Source organism: Carettochelys insculpta, chromosome 23, assembly GCF_033958435.1.
Source record: "Carettochelys insculpta isolate YL-2023 chromosome 23, ASM3395843v1, whole genome shotgun sequence".
NCBI classification, from domain to species: Eukaryota; Metazoa; Chordata; order Testudines; family Carettochelyidae; genus Carettochelys; species Carettochelys insculpta.
The window spans coordinates 15,672,849-15,689,018 of NC_134159.1; the positions used below are offsets into that span (position 1 = coordinate 15,672,849).

Sequence of the window (16,170 nt, forward strand, 5' to 3'; positions counted from 1 at the left end):
TTTCAAAGTTCTCAGTGGCTTCCACTCTGGCACAAATGCCAAACTTCCAAGATGTTCATGTACAATGCACTCCACCCCACCCGACCCCTCCGCCACTCACCGAGCTGTTTGGAAAACCCAGACAGTACTGTGGGAGCTCAGTGCACCATAAAACAAAACATCCTTCCGCTGCAAAGAGTTAATGCAACCAGACCCAAACAAACCAGTCCGACACTCAGCCTTGTTGCCAACAGCAGGGGAGCGTGTAAGCATGCATGCCAACGGGGGACGAAAAAGGCCCTGCTGTAATTTCTTTTCACTAATTAGAATCAGCAGGAAGCTGCTTGTTTGGATTATTTAGTCTCTGCATCCGCTGCCTCAGCTATGCACTAACAGACACTGGCCCTTAGCGACAGATTGCTGGACAATTCCAGGTGGCGTACTCGTATGCAGTCCTGTGCAGCACCAGGCTGCGTGACTGTCTGACAACTGCAGCAGCAATTGCCCTGCAACGTGCTGTCCGGAAGATGCATTCAGGCAGACAAGAAGTGAGATCCACTGAACGAGTGTGACCTAGTGGCATCGAGATTCTACAGGCAGAGAGAGACGTGAGTATGACATCACTGAGAGCCAATCAGCAACTGGATCCGTCACAGACCAATCCTTCAGCCCGTTGTTCTCCGTTGCTGCAAAGCTTTCCTAAAATCCACTGGCCACGGCCAACACACTGTGTGCAAATTGCTGGCGGAGGCCCCTCAACCAGTTCTGTTCTGTTCGAATCCCCAATATCAATGGCCAGGCTGCAGGAGCAGATGCAGCAGCATCAGAAGGGGGTGTGGGGTTGTCTCTCTCCCCAGCCCGTATTTGCGAATGGATATTCCCCAGCAAAGTCCTCATCCTGCAAACAAACATCGGAGCACCTACGTAACTTTGCCCATGTAAATGGTCAGATCTAAAGGGAACTACTGCCAGGAGTGAAATGACTTGTGTTTAAGGGTTTGCAAGATGAGGCATCAAGTAAAACAGAGCAGCTCAGGAGAACTGGAGTAATTACTTTACATTCAATTAAAATGAGGCCTGATCTAGAAGACCAGTCAGGGCATGGCAACCTGACGGGTAAATCTACTAAGATGTAGTCCTGGGGCACCTTAATGACTAACCAATTTATTTTGACATAAGCTTTCTCTGGCAAAAACCCACTTGGATGCACAGAGTGGAAATTAAAGAGGCTGGCATGTGAACGCTAGTTTGCTAGGGCACTGTATCAGAGAGTAGCCATGCTCTCAAAGATGCTGGCATATGCCTGCCTCTAATTTCCACTCCGTGCGTGTCACAAAGCGTGTATCAAGGGGGTCCAAATCAATTGATTACAGGTTGAACCTCTCTAGTCCAGCATCCTCGAGACCTGACCAGGGCCAAATGAGAGAATTTGCTGGGCCCCGGGAGGTCAATATTGTCCAGCACATTGCCAACACTTCCACTGCTTACTGAGCTCTTAGAAGACATTTATGGGGTAAATTACAGCTAAGTAACAGCCCCGAGCAGTGAGAGCCAGGACTCGTGGTTGGAAACAAACTTATGGGACTGCGGGAAACTTGGCCACACCCATGAGAAGTGATCGTTTGGCTAACTAAAATCATGTAGGTTTACAGATGTTGCCAGATGAGAGTGTGCCGGATTAGAGAGGTTCAACTTGTATTACATTTACACATGCCAGGAATCGCCTGTCTCTGCTCAAATATGGACATGGGTCTAACTGACAAGTCCTAGAACATATGGGTCAAGAACTGCAGAAATGCCTAGTGATTTGGTGAACCTTGAAAGGGTCTGATTTTCAGAGAGCAGGTCCTCAAGCCTTCTGAAAACAAGGATCCCTTTAAAGCATCAACCTGGGCGCCCAAAAAATCTCTGGCCACTTTGGAACAGCTTTGCCATGAGTCTCACAAATCCCTGGCAGAATATTTGCAAGATCCGGAGGAACAGAAGGGATGGAGAGTCTGGAAAAAGACATGAGTATTTGAGTAAGTGCAGTTCATAGCACACTGGGATATGTATACTGAAAAGCATCACATATTCCTCTCATCTCATATTCCTCTTAATGTCCACGCTTCAAACCAGCTTTGCAACCTCTTTCAAACACCTCCTCAGTTATGCCAAGTGAGAAACAAAAGTTGCCTGCAATCCATTTGAGGTTCGGACTCAAGGTCTGGGAGTCTGCCTGTGTCTACTTTGACTTTTCAAAGGCTGCTCCTCCGTGCATGTTAAACTGAGTCAGAGGCAGCCTCCTGGAAGCGGGAGCCAGAATGTAATTTAAAATCGTGTTGTGAAACAAACTTGATTTGGGATTTCGCTCACCAAAGGAGGCGGTTGCACGTTAGCCTCAGAGACAGCTGACAAACTGCATCAGGGTTTAGATTAGGATGCTACAGAAAGGCAAAATACACTGAAACACCCTCACCAGGGCCTCCCGCAGGGCTCCCAAGGACTGTTTAATGAGAGTGCAAGATGCAGAAGAGGTTCCATTTTCTTACCAGCTCAGGTAACAATGGACCCTTCCCTCCTATAAATCAAACAGAGAAACACCTACCCACCAGGGTCCTGATCCAAAGCCCCCTGAAGTTTGCAGCAAAAAGCCCATAGATTTCAGTGGGCTTTGAATCAGGCCCCATCAGTCCCCCCTCATTTTTCCCCACCCGAGTGAAAGGAATTCTTTTATGTTCACCAGCGTGGCGGCGGTGATGTGGGACACCATGTCGGTGAACATTACAGAATTCACGGGGGGTGGGGCCAAGAGGTGCCGAGTGTGGGAGGGGGCTCAGGCCTGGAGCAGAGGATTGAGGTGCAAGAGCCTGAGGGCTTGGGCTGGCAGGGCGGGCTCTGGGATTGAGTGGCTCAGGGCTGGGACAGAGGGTTAGCGTACAAGTGCTCTGGTGGGGGTGCAGGCTCTGAGGTGGGGCTGGGCATGATGGGATTAGAGTGTAGGAGGGGCACAGGCTCTGGGTTGGGTGTAGGAGAGGGTATAGGCTCTGGATTGGAGGTTGGGGTGCAGGAGAGGTACAACCTATGGGCTGGGGGTTGGGACATAGGAGGGGGTACAGGCTCTGGGTTGGAGGTTGGGGTGTAGGAGGGGTACAACCTCTGGGCTCGGGGTTGGGGTGTGCTTATCATCCACCATTCCATTCAATGGCCACAAACTCCATCCTGAAGATGAGATGATGTTTGGGGCAGGAGCCTGCAACTCAGGGGAGACGAGTTTGACTCCTGTTCCACCACTGACTGACTGTGACTCTGGGCAAGTCCCTCTGTACCTCAGAGGGTACACAATAGGGATTATGTAGAGCAACGAAGGGTCCTGTGGCACCTTATAGACTAACAGAAAAGTTTAGAGCATGAGCTTTCGTGAGTTAACTCACTTCTCACGAAAGCTCATGCTCTAAACTTTTCTGTTAGTCTATAAGGTGCCACAGGACCCTTCGTTGCTCTACAGATCCAGACTAACACGGCTACCCCTCTGATACTTGACAATAGGGATTATGGTGCCTTTGTCAGACTTGCTCATTTAGACTCTTCAGGGCAAGGTCGGTCTTACTGCGCACCGGTGCAGATGAAAGACTGCCCCACAATTAAATATGAAAAGTTATCCTGTGATAATGCTGGGCTGCACTGAGTAGGTGGCTTACAAATCTAGAGTAAGGGTGTGTCTACACAGCAAAGTTATTTCGGATAACAGCCACTATCCCAAAATAACTGGGAGAGCAGCTACACAACACACACGCTATTTCAAAAGAGCAGACAGCTTAATTTGAAATTGGTAAACCTCATTGTGTGAGGACTAGAACCTATTCTGAAATAGCTATTTCAAAATGGGGCTGTGTGGACAGGGAATAAGGGCTATTTTGAAACAAGCTATCGTGTGTCCAAGGGCTCTGTTCTGAAACAGGGTTTTTTTCCATTCTGGGGCTTCCGTGTAATGTAGATGCATTATTCTGGAATAACTCTGCTGTATGGATATACCCTAAGTGACAGAACCAAGTCACTTGCAGTCTTAAAAAACTTCATAAGATGGAACAAGCGGACAAGACAAACAAGTAGACCAAGGCAGGGGAACATACATAATAGGAGGATGCAATTGTTAACCAATCAAGAAAGCAGCAATTGTGACTCGCCACTCGTGGGTATAATTGAACATAATTCCAAAACTGGTGGAAACAAGCAACAGCTGAAGGGTTGCAGAGTCTTTTTAAAGCTCTCGCCTATGGAAACCAGTCCAGCATGTGACGCCAAGATCAAAGCTGCTGCTATGACAAATATAACGATTCAACTGTTATTAAAAAGAGATGAAACTCAGAACTTTCTAAATGTCAGGCGTCTTTTAACTTCAAAGTGTCAGTAATTGCTGCACCAGCCTCTGGAGAAAGATAGGAGGGGATCGCTAAACTACATCATGCATGCCGAATATTCCAGTATTTAAACATCCTGCCAGGATGTGCAATGCAGAAGCACTGAAGTGGAAGAGCCCCAGTTTCACAATTGACTCAGTGAGAGAGTTAAGCCCTTTGCTATAGGTAGGCTTGGCAGAGTGTGTTTCTTGAAAAAAAATATTTCAATAGGTAATATTGATGTTTATTTTTAAGCATTAAATCATTAAAAACAGAGTCAATTTTTCACATCTGCACAAAACAATGGGCTGTGTGCATCTTTTATTTTTATCAATTTCAAATTTCACAGCTGTGAGAAACTAAGGGGAGGAGAAAATCAGACAATTTAATGATAGAGTCAGAAAGGTTAAGCTTCATAACTATTAAAACACAAAATTGTCAGCACCATCTGTCAAAATAGAGACACTAAACATTCTTAAAGCAAACGCAAACTCATTTGGAAACAGCGTTATTCTTACTTTGCCCATCTGTAAATTTTGATCATTGATGGAAATAACGTTTATATAAGCTGTGTATTTGTGTTCTCTGGGTGTGGTGAAATTGACATTTACCAATGAAAAAAAGAAAAAAAAAATCAAATCCTTTCAAGCCTCGTTATAGGCAAACATGATCTAAAACAGCAAAGGAAACAAAGGTGGCTCTAATCCATTGTGTGGGAAGCCAGGTACAGGAATAGTTCATGCTGGAAAAAACTACGTATTCCAAAAGAGAAGGCTGTAACTAGGCTAGGCCTGAAATGCATGGATGCAATTATCTATTCAGTTCAAGCAACTGGGGGTTCCAAACTGTGAACAATTAATTTACAGTAAGATTAACATAAACCACCTCCAATAATGAGCGGCAAGGAGAGGCAGATGGGCATTGCAATTTTCTGGGTGTTAGTGAGAAAAACCTAATTTGCAATTGGCGATGCAGGTCAGGCACAGATGTTTCAGCTGATAGATCAACACAGTCAACGGCAGTGTTTGTCAAACAAGGATGTCGTGAACAATTCGTAAGAGGAGAGCTGCAAACTGGACCTAGTGAGCAGGGTAGGCACAGAAACTCAGCAGTAAGGTTATTGGTGCTGGGTGCTTTGCAGTTTTTTGAGGCAGGTATTGGTTCCCATCACCTGCACCCACCTGTGCCTATTGCTTTCTGTTCAGTAGCTCTTATTCAGGCCTCAGTGGAAACAGGATGCTTTATAGTGAACTAGATAGAAGATTTACTCAGCCCTGCTGGGACCCTTAATTCAAAGTTTTACTTTCCTTCATTTAAAACACTTCTGTGGGATGGGGGTTCAGTATACAGGCTGCGCTGGGGACAGAGAGGACAACCCCAGCCCTCTCTCACTGCAGCAGGTTGGGGACAAGTGAGAAGCACCTGTCCATGGCTGCTGCAGCTGCAGTGGGCACAGCTGGTGGAGGGGTGCGTGTCCCCCCCCCAGTGGGGGGCAGACAGACAAACTCTCTGAAATATATATTGATAGTTGTTTGGTTCTCCACCCCTGCCCACTGCTGGCCCAGTGGGGTTAAAGCCATTCCAGTCCACATCTCTGGCCCCTTGCTGCCCCCATGTGGGCATTCTACAGGATAACTCCCTCCTACCAGACCTTTCCCTTTCCGTTTCTCGAGAAACATTCACTTTCCAGGCACATCCCATTGTCGTGGCACAGCCAAACCCTGACCTTGCTTTAAGTTAGGCTAAGAGGAAGCTGCGTACCACATTTGCTGGTCCTAGCTCTTACCATTTAGGAGAAGTTCTTAACAGGCAGACTCACAGACAGATAGACAGAGGCACATTTCTAACATATATAGTAAGATTACAACACACCAGCTGAGTGGCAGAAAAGACAGCCCCAAAAAGGAGGATGGGAGACTAGCATACATGTCACAAAAGGCTCGGCAATACCACTGCTTTGGAACAGCTGTTGCGGGGCACCCGTTGGCACAGCTCAGAAAGCAGAAGAAATGCTAATGTGCGCTCTACCCTTCCAGATTTGGTTTCCATGACTTTGCAACCAAACTGAACCTCTAAGATAAGAGCCCTAGACTGGTGCTAAGGATAACGAAGACTTCTGCTCCCTCACCTGATTCATCTTTTTTTTTTTTTTTTTTTCCTCCTAGGGAAGAACAGACAACGCTAACGTCTGGAGAAGTGAAACTACCAACCCAAAAGTGAGCATTGGCTGGCTTGGGGGCACTGAGCCACTGATGTAAATACCCAGATTAATTAATGTATTATTTAATTAATATGGAGTTACACAGAGCTGGAAGGGACCTTTGGGGGTCATCACATCCAGTCCCTCTTGGTAGGGCCAAGCACCATCCCTTTTCTTTTTTTCACCCCAGATTCCTAAATGACCCCCCACAAGGATTGAACACACAACCCTTGGTTTAGCAGGCCAATGCTCAAACCACTGAGCTATCCCTCCCACACAGATGAGAAATTACCTCTTGCTTGAGTTCATAAACATTAGCCCAGCTCATGGCATCACAAGTATCAACAAAACCAAAAGTGACAGAAAGGAGGTGAATACCTCACCATAGTAACACTTAGCACCTATTTTTGCAGGCTTTGCTGAGGGACAGACAACCAATATAATAATTAACCAATTTGAAAACAGACTAGCTCAAGCTCACCAGATGCAGCCTCGTCTACAGCTCGTCAGTGGGGCTTTTCCTGATCAGCACATGGAATGGAAGAAAAGACTAACAGTCAAGGACTTGTCAACAGTTCGATAATTTACCAAAATAGCCAGCTGGAAATAGTTACAAGTCTGCTGGTGGCCATTCTTAGGTCAGAATCAGAGGGCCTTTTCCCAGTTCAATTTAATCCTCTAGATTCTGTGATAAACATTCTGGAATCACTGTTTTGGAAAATAGTCCCAGAGAGGTAGCCATGTTAGCCTGAAGCTTCACAAACAACAAGCAGTCCTGTGGCACCTTAGAGGCTAACAAATGTATTAGATCATGAGCTTTTGTGGGTAAAACCCGCTTTTTCAGATGATTGGACTAGATAATTAGAATCTAGGGTTCCTATAATGGGGGGGGGGACAAAGGAAGGAGGGGAAAAAAGGGGGTTACTTGTCATTAGTAGGACTAGTAGATGAAGCAAAATTAAGTTAAGTAGGACGTGTCCCATTGCTAAGAATATCAAAGGTGGGGAAATTACCCTTGTTATGCATAAGATAATTAAGATCTCTATTCAGGCCAAGGTTAAAGGTGTTAATGTGTGAATGAATTCCAATTCAAATGAATTCCAATCCAGATGTCTCCTGCTGTAACTCTGTGGTAAACTTCTTTTTGTACACGAATAGCTACTTTTACATCCTTTACTGAATGTCCAGAAAGGCTAAAGTGTTCCCCAATCAGTTTAAGTGTATTCCAATTCCTGATGTCGGATTTACGTCCATTCATCCTTTGGCACAGATACTTATGCTGGTACTTGATGGTACATATCACACTGGTGGGTGTGCAGGTATAGGAGCCCCTGACGGTGAGGCTAACATGATGGCGTCACTTGTACAGATTGGTGGACGGAGCTGGCAACAGGGTTGCTGCAGGGATAGATTCCTGGGTTAGTGTTTCTGTGGTGTGCGGCTGCTCCTGAGTATTTTAATAAGGTTGGGCGGCCGTCTGTAGGAGAGGAAAGGCCTGTCACCCAGGGCCTGTGAGAGTGAGGGATCGTGTTCCAGTGTATGCTGTAGATTGTCAGTGATGCACTGGAGGGATTTACGATGAGGGCTACTGATGATCACAAGTGGTGTTCAGTTATTTTCCCCATGGGGCCTATCCTGAAGTAAGTGATTTCTGGATACTTGTCTGGCTCTGTCAATCTGTTTCTTTATTTTCCTGGGCATGTAATTAAGGTTTAAGAATGCTTGATAAAGATATTGTAGGGTTCACTGTTGATGGGATTGGAGCAGATACGGTTGTATCTTAGGGCTTGGCTGTAACCAACAGATTATGTGATGTGTCTTGGATGGAAGCTGGAGGCATATAGGTAAGAATAGAGGTCAGTGGGTTTCCAGTATAGAGTGGTATTAATGTGACCTTCATTGATTTGTACTGTAGTAGCTGGGAAATGGATCTCTTGTGTGAAATGGCCCAGGTTGAAGTTGATGGTGGAGTGGAAATTGTTGAAATCCCTGTGGAATTTGTCATGGGGTCTCCTTACCTTGGGTTCATATGATGATGTCATCAATGTAGCTGAAGCAGAGGAAGGGTGCTAGGGGACGGGAGCCGAGGAAACGTTATTCTAGGTCAGTCATCAAGTGCTCCCTCTAATTTTTAACATCCACAGGTGAATACATGTTGTTATGTGCACCAAGGCATGTGTGGATGTGCACCACAACAGAAACACATGCTACTCATCTGGGCTGGGTGGCCACCCAAGCACTCAGCTGACAGGGAACTCTGGCACAGGCTAACCCACAAAGATGAGCTTTCCCTAACAGATTTGGCATGTGGGTTCACAGCAGACATGCGCAGCCCAGATCTGGTAAGGCTGGTTAGATCCTCATAAGCCCAGAGAGAAAGAAGCATCTTCCCAGGGAGTTCCAGTCACCTAGGAAATTTGAAATCAATGCAGGAAACTTGCACTGGGCAGGGCTGCACTACAGTGACAGCTCATTCCAAGCTATGCAATTTGAGTTACATTACTCGCATAATTCAAATCAACATGACTCAGATCTAATTACCGAGGCCTCCCCGCCATACTGGGTCAACAGAAAAAAATTCTCCCATCGATTCCCCATAGGCCTGGCTTACGCTTACCTTTACCATCAGTCTACTTTAGCTAGTGTTTTCCACACGGAAAGGTGGACAGGGCTATTCTGCAGTCATCATGAGTTACCCTTCTAATTTTGCTGGAGTACTGGCATCAACGGGAGCGAGCTTGGAGATCACTTTATTGTACCTTCAATGACGCAATCAATTGACACCTGCTGGGTCAACCTCTGGCATAGCGTAAATATACTCTTACTCGTCTCAGTCTGGTGGAGTAGCAGAGCTCATGGGAGAGCCTGTAGTGAACACATGCCCTCAAAAAACCAAAAGACGCCACCTTCCTCTGAACTGCACACACTGCTCTCTTCCAGGAAGAGTCTTTTCCAAGGAGTTTAATTCTAAAGATTTGTTCTGTGGCTTCTTCCTTACAAACACATCTCTCTACTTGACCTTCCAGGAGGCCTTTCAGCCATTTACATATTCAAAGAACTGTATAAACCCAGGAATCGATACTTATTATTCCTCATGTTGAGAAATACTATGCCACCACATTATTAGAAATGGTTCCATCACATGCTTGCAGAAAGCAGGGGGTCACATTAAGATTGCATGTGTGATCTTAAACCCAGCATTTCCTACTGAAATATGCAGCCTTAAAGCTCTTTTAATGCAACTTTGTCTGGAAAACTTCCAGGTGTGTACACTCTCTCTCTCTCTCTCTCTCGCTCTCTCTCTGGCCTTAAACCTGCCAGAGGTTCCTTCCATCCTTGGTCTGTGTCTGTCTGTATGGAGCTCTGCAGGATTGGAACCTGGGTGTAAAAACCAGGGCTGCTGAGTCCGCACCACCACCACCACCACAGGGGGATAATACCTCAGCTTCTCCCTTTCAGGAAAGGCCACATTTTGCACTGCTCAGAAGGTCCTCCTGTGTCTGGAGCGCTGAGAATGGCAGCTGTTTCATACCACCTGTGCCAGGAAAGGGGAGATGCTTCTAACTCACAGACCAGAGGCCTTCTCTGATGGCATGGCTACATGAAATAGTAACACCGGGGTAACGCCGATACTCCTGGTCTTGTCAGCAAAGGAAGACCAGGAGGCCTCCTCCTGCCAGCTCTGATGAAGGGCTTTCTCAGTAACTCACCCAGTTACTCATGAACTTTATGAAATGGGTTTAAAGACTGCACTCTGATCCTGCCACGCTCTGATCCTGCCACGCACTGATCCCTCTCCACTCATCATACACAGTCCTGCTCCCACAGAAGTCCATGGCACAGGATGAGGCTTACTGGGCTGATAGTAGCCATTGAGCAGGACCCAGCACTATGTAAAGCCAAGGGAGTGGGCCATTGATTTTGCCCAGAGTTGAGGATGCTCAGCACCATTAACAATTGGGCCGTCTGTATTTAACAGCAACATCTAAGTCCCACCTTTGTAGCCGAGTTAATGACTACCTCGATTGGCAGAAAAGGCTGTCACCAACAATTTTCATGAGCCCAATTACAACAGCAACAAATGTCAAAAGCTTTGCATCTTTTCAAGTACATCCTAACATCTAAATCATTGGAGACTTGGGTTTTGGTAGATTTTTCATCTCACTTTAGACAGTTTCGTTCTCATGAGCCACAGCGTTTCTCCACATTCCCAGGCTGCTAATAACGACCCCAATAGAAGGCTCGAGAAAATAACATCAAACATGACTCATCCTTCCAGCAGTAAGTCTGGCGGCCAGGCTCTTGTTTCAGAAAGCGGGAAGGTGACTTTTGATTAGGAACTGGGTTGGGAAGCAGGAGATTCAGGGACTGGGTTGTGATCCACGTCCAAATCCCAGAGGGTCCTGGTGTCATAGTCACTTCACTCCCATACCTCAAGTTTCCTGTTTGTACAACAGGGCTATGGTTCTCCCTCAACAGTGAGGCCACATGGCTTCCCATTAAGCCCTGCACAGGGGCTCAGGGCTGGAGCAGGGAGAAATCTCTTCCCAAGTCCTGAAGCTGCTGTTGCTGATGTGGAGAGTCTATCCCTGTTGGCCCCCAGGTAAGCCTGAGCCCCACCCCACCTTCAGTCCTTCGCCCCAGTTCTGAGCACACTCCTGAACCCCAAAGCCCGTGTTCCCAGCCATATTCCAAAGCCAGAGACTGTACCGTTAGCCCCAACCCCCAGACCAGAGCACCTCTCCTGCACTCCAAACCCCCCATGCCCAGCCCCAGAGCCTGCACCCCAGCCATGTCTTTGCAGCACAATCCTTTTTCCAAGCTCTGAGCCCCTTAACTCCCATCCCCACAGAGCCTGCCCTCCTAGCCTGAGCCTTTACAATCTGCTGCCCTCACGGGAGCCCCCTCCCACACTTAAAAAGCCCGTGGCCCCACCCCTGCTGCATGAATTTTGTTGCGTGCACCCATATGGTGGCAGAGTGTCACACACCACCTTCCATGATGGTGCACACAACAAAATTCATTCCACTTGGGGGCAGAGGGAAATTAGAGGGACTGCTGGTTATGGTTTCCTTTGTCTTGCACCCATTCAGACTGCAAGCATTCGGGGCAGATATGTCTCCGAATAGGAGCAGCAGCCACTTTCATGTGGGAATGGATGGGGGAAAAAACAGGAAGAAGGGAGAAACCCTTGGAGTCTTTGTTCTTTATAGATTTGGAAAGTACCCAGAAGGGTGTTACAAGGATGAGGGAAAAAAATTGCTCTCCTGGACCTCTGAGGGTAGCATAAGATGCACTAGGCTTAAATTCCAGCAAGGGAGGTTTAGGTTGGACATTAGGAAAAACTTCCTAACTGTCAGGGTGCTTAAACACTGGAATAAATTGCTCAGAGAAGTTGTGGAATCTCCATCATTGGAGACATTTAAGAGCAGGTTAGGCACACACCTGTCAGGGATGATCTAAGCTGGCACCTGGTCCTGCCAGGAGGGCAGAGGACCGGACTTGATGACCTCCCGAGGTCCCGTTCAGTTCTATGATTCTGTAATTCTATCAAATACCCACTGAGACTTACAAACTTATTGCTGCAGTTGGCTACATCTTCACGCATGGTTGACTTGTGGTGGTTCACAGGGAACACACACAGAGCATCAGCCTCCCTACCCCCTGAATCACCATCAGCACCTCACAGCTTCCGATGAGCACGCAGTGTCCCTGGGGGACGTGCCGCATGACAGCAGCACAAGCCTCCTAGCTCCCATTACTCCCAGGCAGCGCTGCTCCAAGGCAGTGAGAGAGGGACTGCCCTACATGCACCAGAAGTGGCGGGTGGGGGTGGAGCAGCAATGGAGAGAGGGTGGGGCCTGGGCAGGGCAGTGGGGCCATCGAACAAATAAATAACATATTTAAATGAAAAAATCATCATCCAGATCAATGGCTATCGAAGCAGGTTGCTCCCCTCCAGAAATTAGACAGGCTTACTCATCAGAAGTCTGACTCTTATTAGTCACATACTATGGACAAAAGGACACACCCATTCTTTTATGTCATGTCAGCACTTTGCCCGCTGCACGTCACATTTATCCCTCTCCTATGAATTATTCCCTGGCCATTTTTGGAAGTTCCAGTGCAGCAAAAATAATATTTAAATTTCCTTCCCCCCCCCCGCCCCGCCCGCAGCTGTCCCCCCATACGCTCGTGGAGCTCACAACACTGAAAAATAAATTAGGGGAGGGGAAAGGGTTTACAGATTGGAATTTTGAGGCAAAGACACGATACGGAAGTTCGTGCAAAACACAGAAATATCAGCCCCAGGCAACTGAAAACTAATCTGCGAGCATTTGTCCAGTCTGCTGTCTCAAGCAAAAAGGTCCTCAGAGATCGTCATAGGGCAGTGCTTCCCAACCTCTTCACTAGCGCAGACCCTCAAACACCCCCCCAACCCATCTGTGGACCCCCAATTACCCCATCCAAAATGTTTGCATACCCCCATCAAAGCCAATTCTAGAAGCTACATACACTTCAGCGAATGAAAAAGGAAACCACAACATGGATTTCTGGACAGCCATTAACAACATTATTGGAGGACATTTAATTTAAAAATAATTATTGATTGTAACTTAGCAATTTATTTAAAACTTATTTTCTATGATTATTTGTATGTATGTATTTATTTATTTATTTTTTTTACACACACCCCACAATACCGTCACGGGCCCCAGATTGGGAACCACTGACATAGACTGAATTAAATCTTGCCACTGACAATCTGGATGCTTCTAGAAATAAGAATGACAAGCCTATAGCTTATAATTTAAAGGTAACATTTTCAGCCCTGGGTATTTAGACACAGCATAACCAGTCTGGCTTTTGCAATGCAGAACACCACTGGAGTTTATACAATTCCTTGGCACCTTGCACTTTTGAAGATAAGGCCACTAAGCAAAGCGCCCAACTTCAGATCCAGTTATTGAAAATCATGGTCTAAATAAACAAACAAAGTGACTCAATTCTACTGACTTAGCCTGGGCTCAATTTTGCAAAGATATGGGTAGCCCTATTCATGCAAGCAGCTACGCAGGTAATCGGGGGATTACTCCTGTAAGATCGCTCAGGGTCCATCTTTAGGGGTTTGATTTCGCCCACACACAAAATCAAACTCTCGGGGGGGTCAAACTCGACCCCTCTGCTCCTCACGAGAGGTGAGGCGTAAGGAAGGTTGAAGGAAGAAACGCTCCCATCAACGTTCCCCTGTTAAGACAGACAACTTAGCCGAACGCAGATACAGTGATTTTAGCTAAGCAATTGGCAATCTGCAATCAATGTCCCTATCTGGTACAGACACAAGTGAAACTAGTCACAAGTGAATATGCATGATCACATGCTTACGAAGGCTCCTAAATAGAGTTTGAGGCAGAACTGCCATCAACTAGAGAGTAGCAGACACAGCAGAGACAAAACTCCTGCCCTGTCACATAAGACGATTTGGTTTCCTGGCACATGGCCAGTATGTTCCAGCTGTGCCCAGATACCGTCTCCCCTAGATCTGAGCCACCGCACAGCACATGGACGCAGACACATAGACCAACCTACCCAGGACACCACTCTTCCGTTGAAGCACGGTAGCTTGGCATTGTCATCCGAGATCTCCTCCTTCACCACCCTGAAAAATAAAACCATTGAGAGCTTGTATCAACGTCAGGTCCAGGAGGATATCTGTGATATCAGGACAGTTCTTTCCTCTGGTCATCCCAGTGTAGCATGGAGACCATAAACTACAAGCTGCACTTCAGTCCTTTAGAGGGCATAAGTGATGTCTGCTTTTTATACGGTTCCTCTCCTAAGCCGGTGTTTCTCAACCGGGGCACACCAAGGTCTTCCGGGGGGAAGTCAACTCATCTAGGTATTTGCCTAATTTTACAACAGGCGACATAAAAACACTAGTAAAATCAGTACAATCTAAAACATGGTTTCCCAAACTGGGGTGGGGGGCATGAAGAAATGCCGGGGGAGGGAGCTAGGCAACCCAGCCCCCGCGAGTCATGCCCCACACCCAAAGAAAAAGCCATCCCTTGCTTCTGGCTCTCAGTCTCTGCCATTCCACATGGGCAACCTGGAGCAGACGCTATAAAAATCAGGCAGCCAGTGAAGGCTCACGTGGAGCTAGCTGTCTCCTGCAAAGGTGAGAGTGTGGGTTGCGGGCAAGGATGAGGATGGAGTTAGATGAGGGGCTGGCGGTGCCTGGCTTTGGGGGAGGGGATGGGAAGGGCTCAGGCAGGAGGCTGGGGTGGCTGGTCCATGGTAAGAAAGAGGTGGAGGGGTCGTGAGGGTTTCTCAAAAATCAAAAGGGGGGCATGAGCTGAAAAGTTTGGGAACCACTGATCTAAAAGTTCATTCAGACAATGACTTGTTTCTACTGCTTCATCTACCTCACGCTGAAATGGCACTATGATATTTCTAGTTCAATTTGTTTATCTGGTAATAAGATGGCAGAAAGTCAGCGAGTTTACAGTAGTCGTCTTCTGGGATATTTTTGCATGTTTTTGTAAGTTAGGTGTTTTTAAGGGAGGTGTAACTTGGTGGCATGCAGAACAAATCTGACTCCTGCCAAGGGTATAATCATCTGGAAAGGCTGAATAGCTCTTGTTTTAAGACCTCAGGTTACCTTAGGACCATGTTTCTCAGCCAGTGGTACATGTACCTTTAGGGGCACACGAGAGAAGTCTGGGAGAATTTATAATTTTTTAGAAGGGATACCGTATTAAAAAAAGGTTGAGAAACACTGTCCAAAGCTATCTAGCTCTGTAGCGGGAATGCTGCCAACTCTGATACATTTCCTGTGCCATTCCTCTGCAAGGCACACGCTTCATGTAGAAGACACCTATCCAGCCGCTGAGTGAAAAATGTCAGCCAGGTCAGTGAATGATTCTGCCGAATAAACTGGCCCCTCCCCTCCGGCTATGCAGTCCAGGATGTGCAGAGGTGACGCCTCAGTAATTGTTACTTCAGCTGGGCTGTTTTTATAGCCCTAACTGTGGAATCTGGGAGCAAGGCCAATGTGAGCATCAAGACGTAACGGCCAACAGTGCTGAATGCATCTCAATAAGTTTGCAAAGGGCTAGGTCAGGGTCAGCAACCCCCAGCACAGGTGCCAAGAGCAGCACATGCACCGATTTTCACCGGCATGCAAGGTGGGAGCTCAGGCCCATCCCTCCTCCCCCAGGCAGCGAGGAGCCTGTGGATTAACAAAATACCAGCTAATGCTACCAACCGCCGCCTACACGGTAAAGCTCCGCGTCTTCATTTATTTATTAAGGAAGGTGTTGTAAGTAGGAATATTAGTGACTTGAGGAGGTATCACTGGCACTCGGCTCATACACAGAAGTCAAAGGTCAAATTTCAGCACTCTGCCTGGGAAAGGATGCAGGACCCTGGGCTTGATACACATTTTAGTTAGTCTGAGAGCGTCAGATGCACCCAGGAGGACCGGGTATAAAGAATCATAGATTCAAAGCCCCCTGCAGCCTTTTCACGGATGTCGAAGTGCTGTGGGTCAAGCTCAGGGAGAGAACACTAGACTTATTTCACATAAGTAGGGTCCAACCAAATTCACAG

General features: G+C 46.9%; 1 protein-coding gene across 2 annotated transcripts in view; it reads right to left on the reverse strand.

The window, feature by feature from the left end:
• Positions 1-16,170, reverse strand: part of DVL1 (dishevelled segment polarity protein 1) — a 204,151-nt gene that overhangs the window by 114,333 nt on the left and 73,648 nt on the right. For both annotated transcript variants that reach the window (XM_075018109.1, XM_075018108.1), the window contains exon 2: positions 14,149-14,218. In XM_075018109.1, coding sequence (XP_074874210.1) covers positions 14,149-14,218 — 70 coding nt within the window. The remainder of the gene's footprint in view (positions 1-14,148; positions 14,219-16,170) is intronic.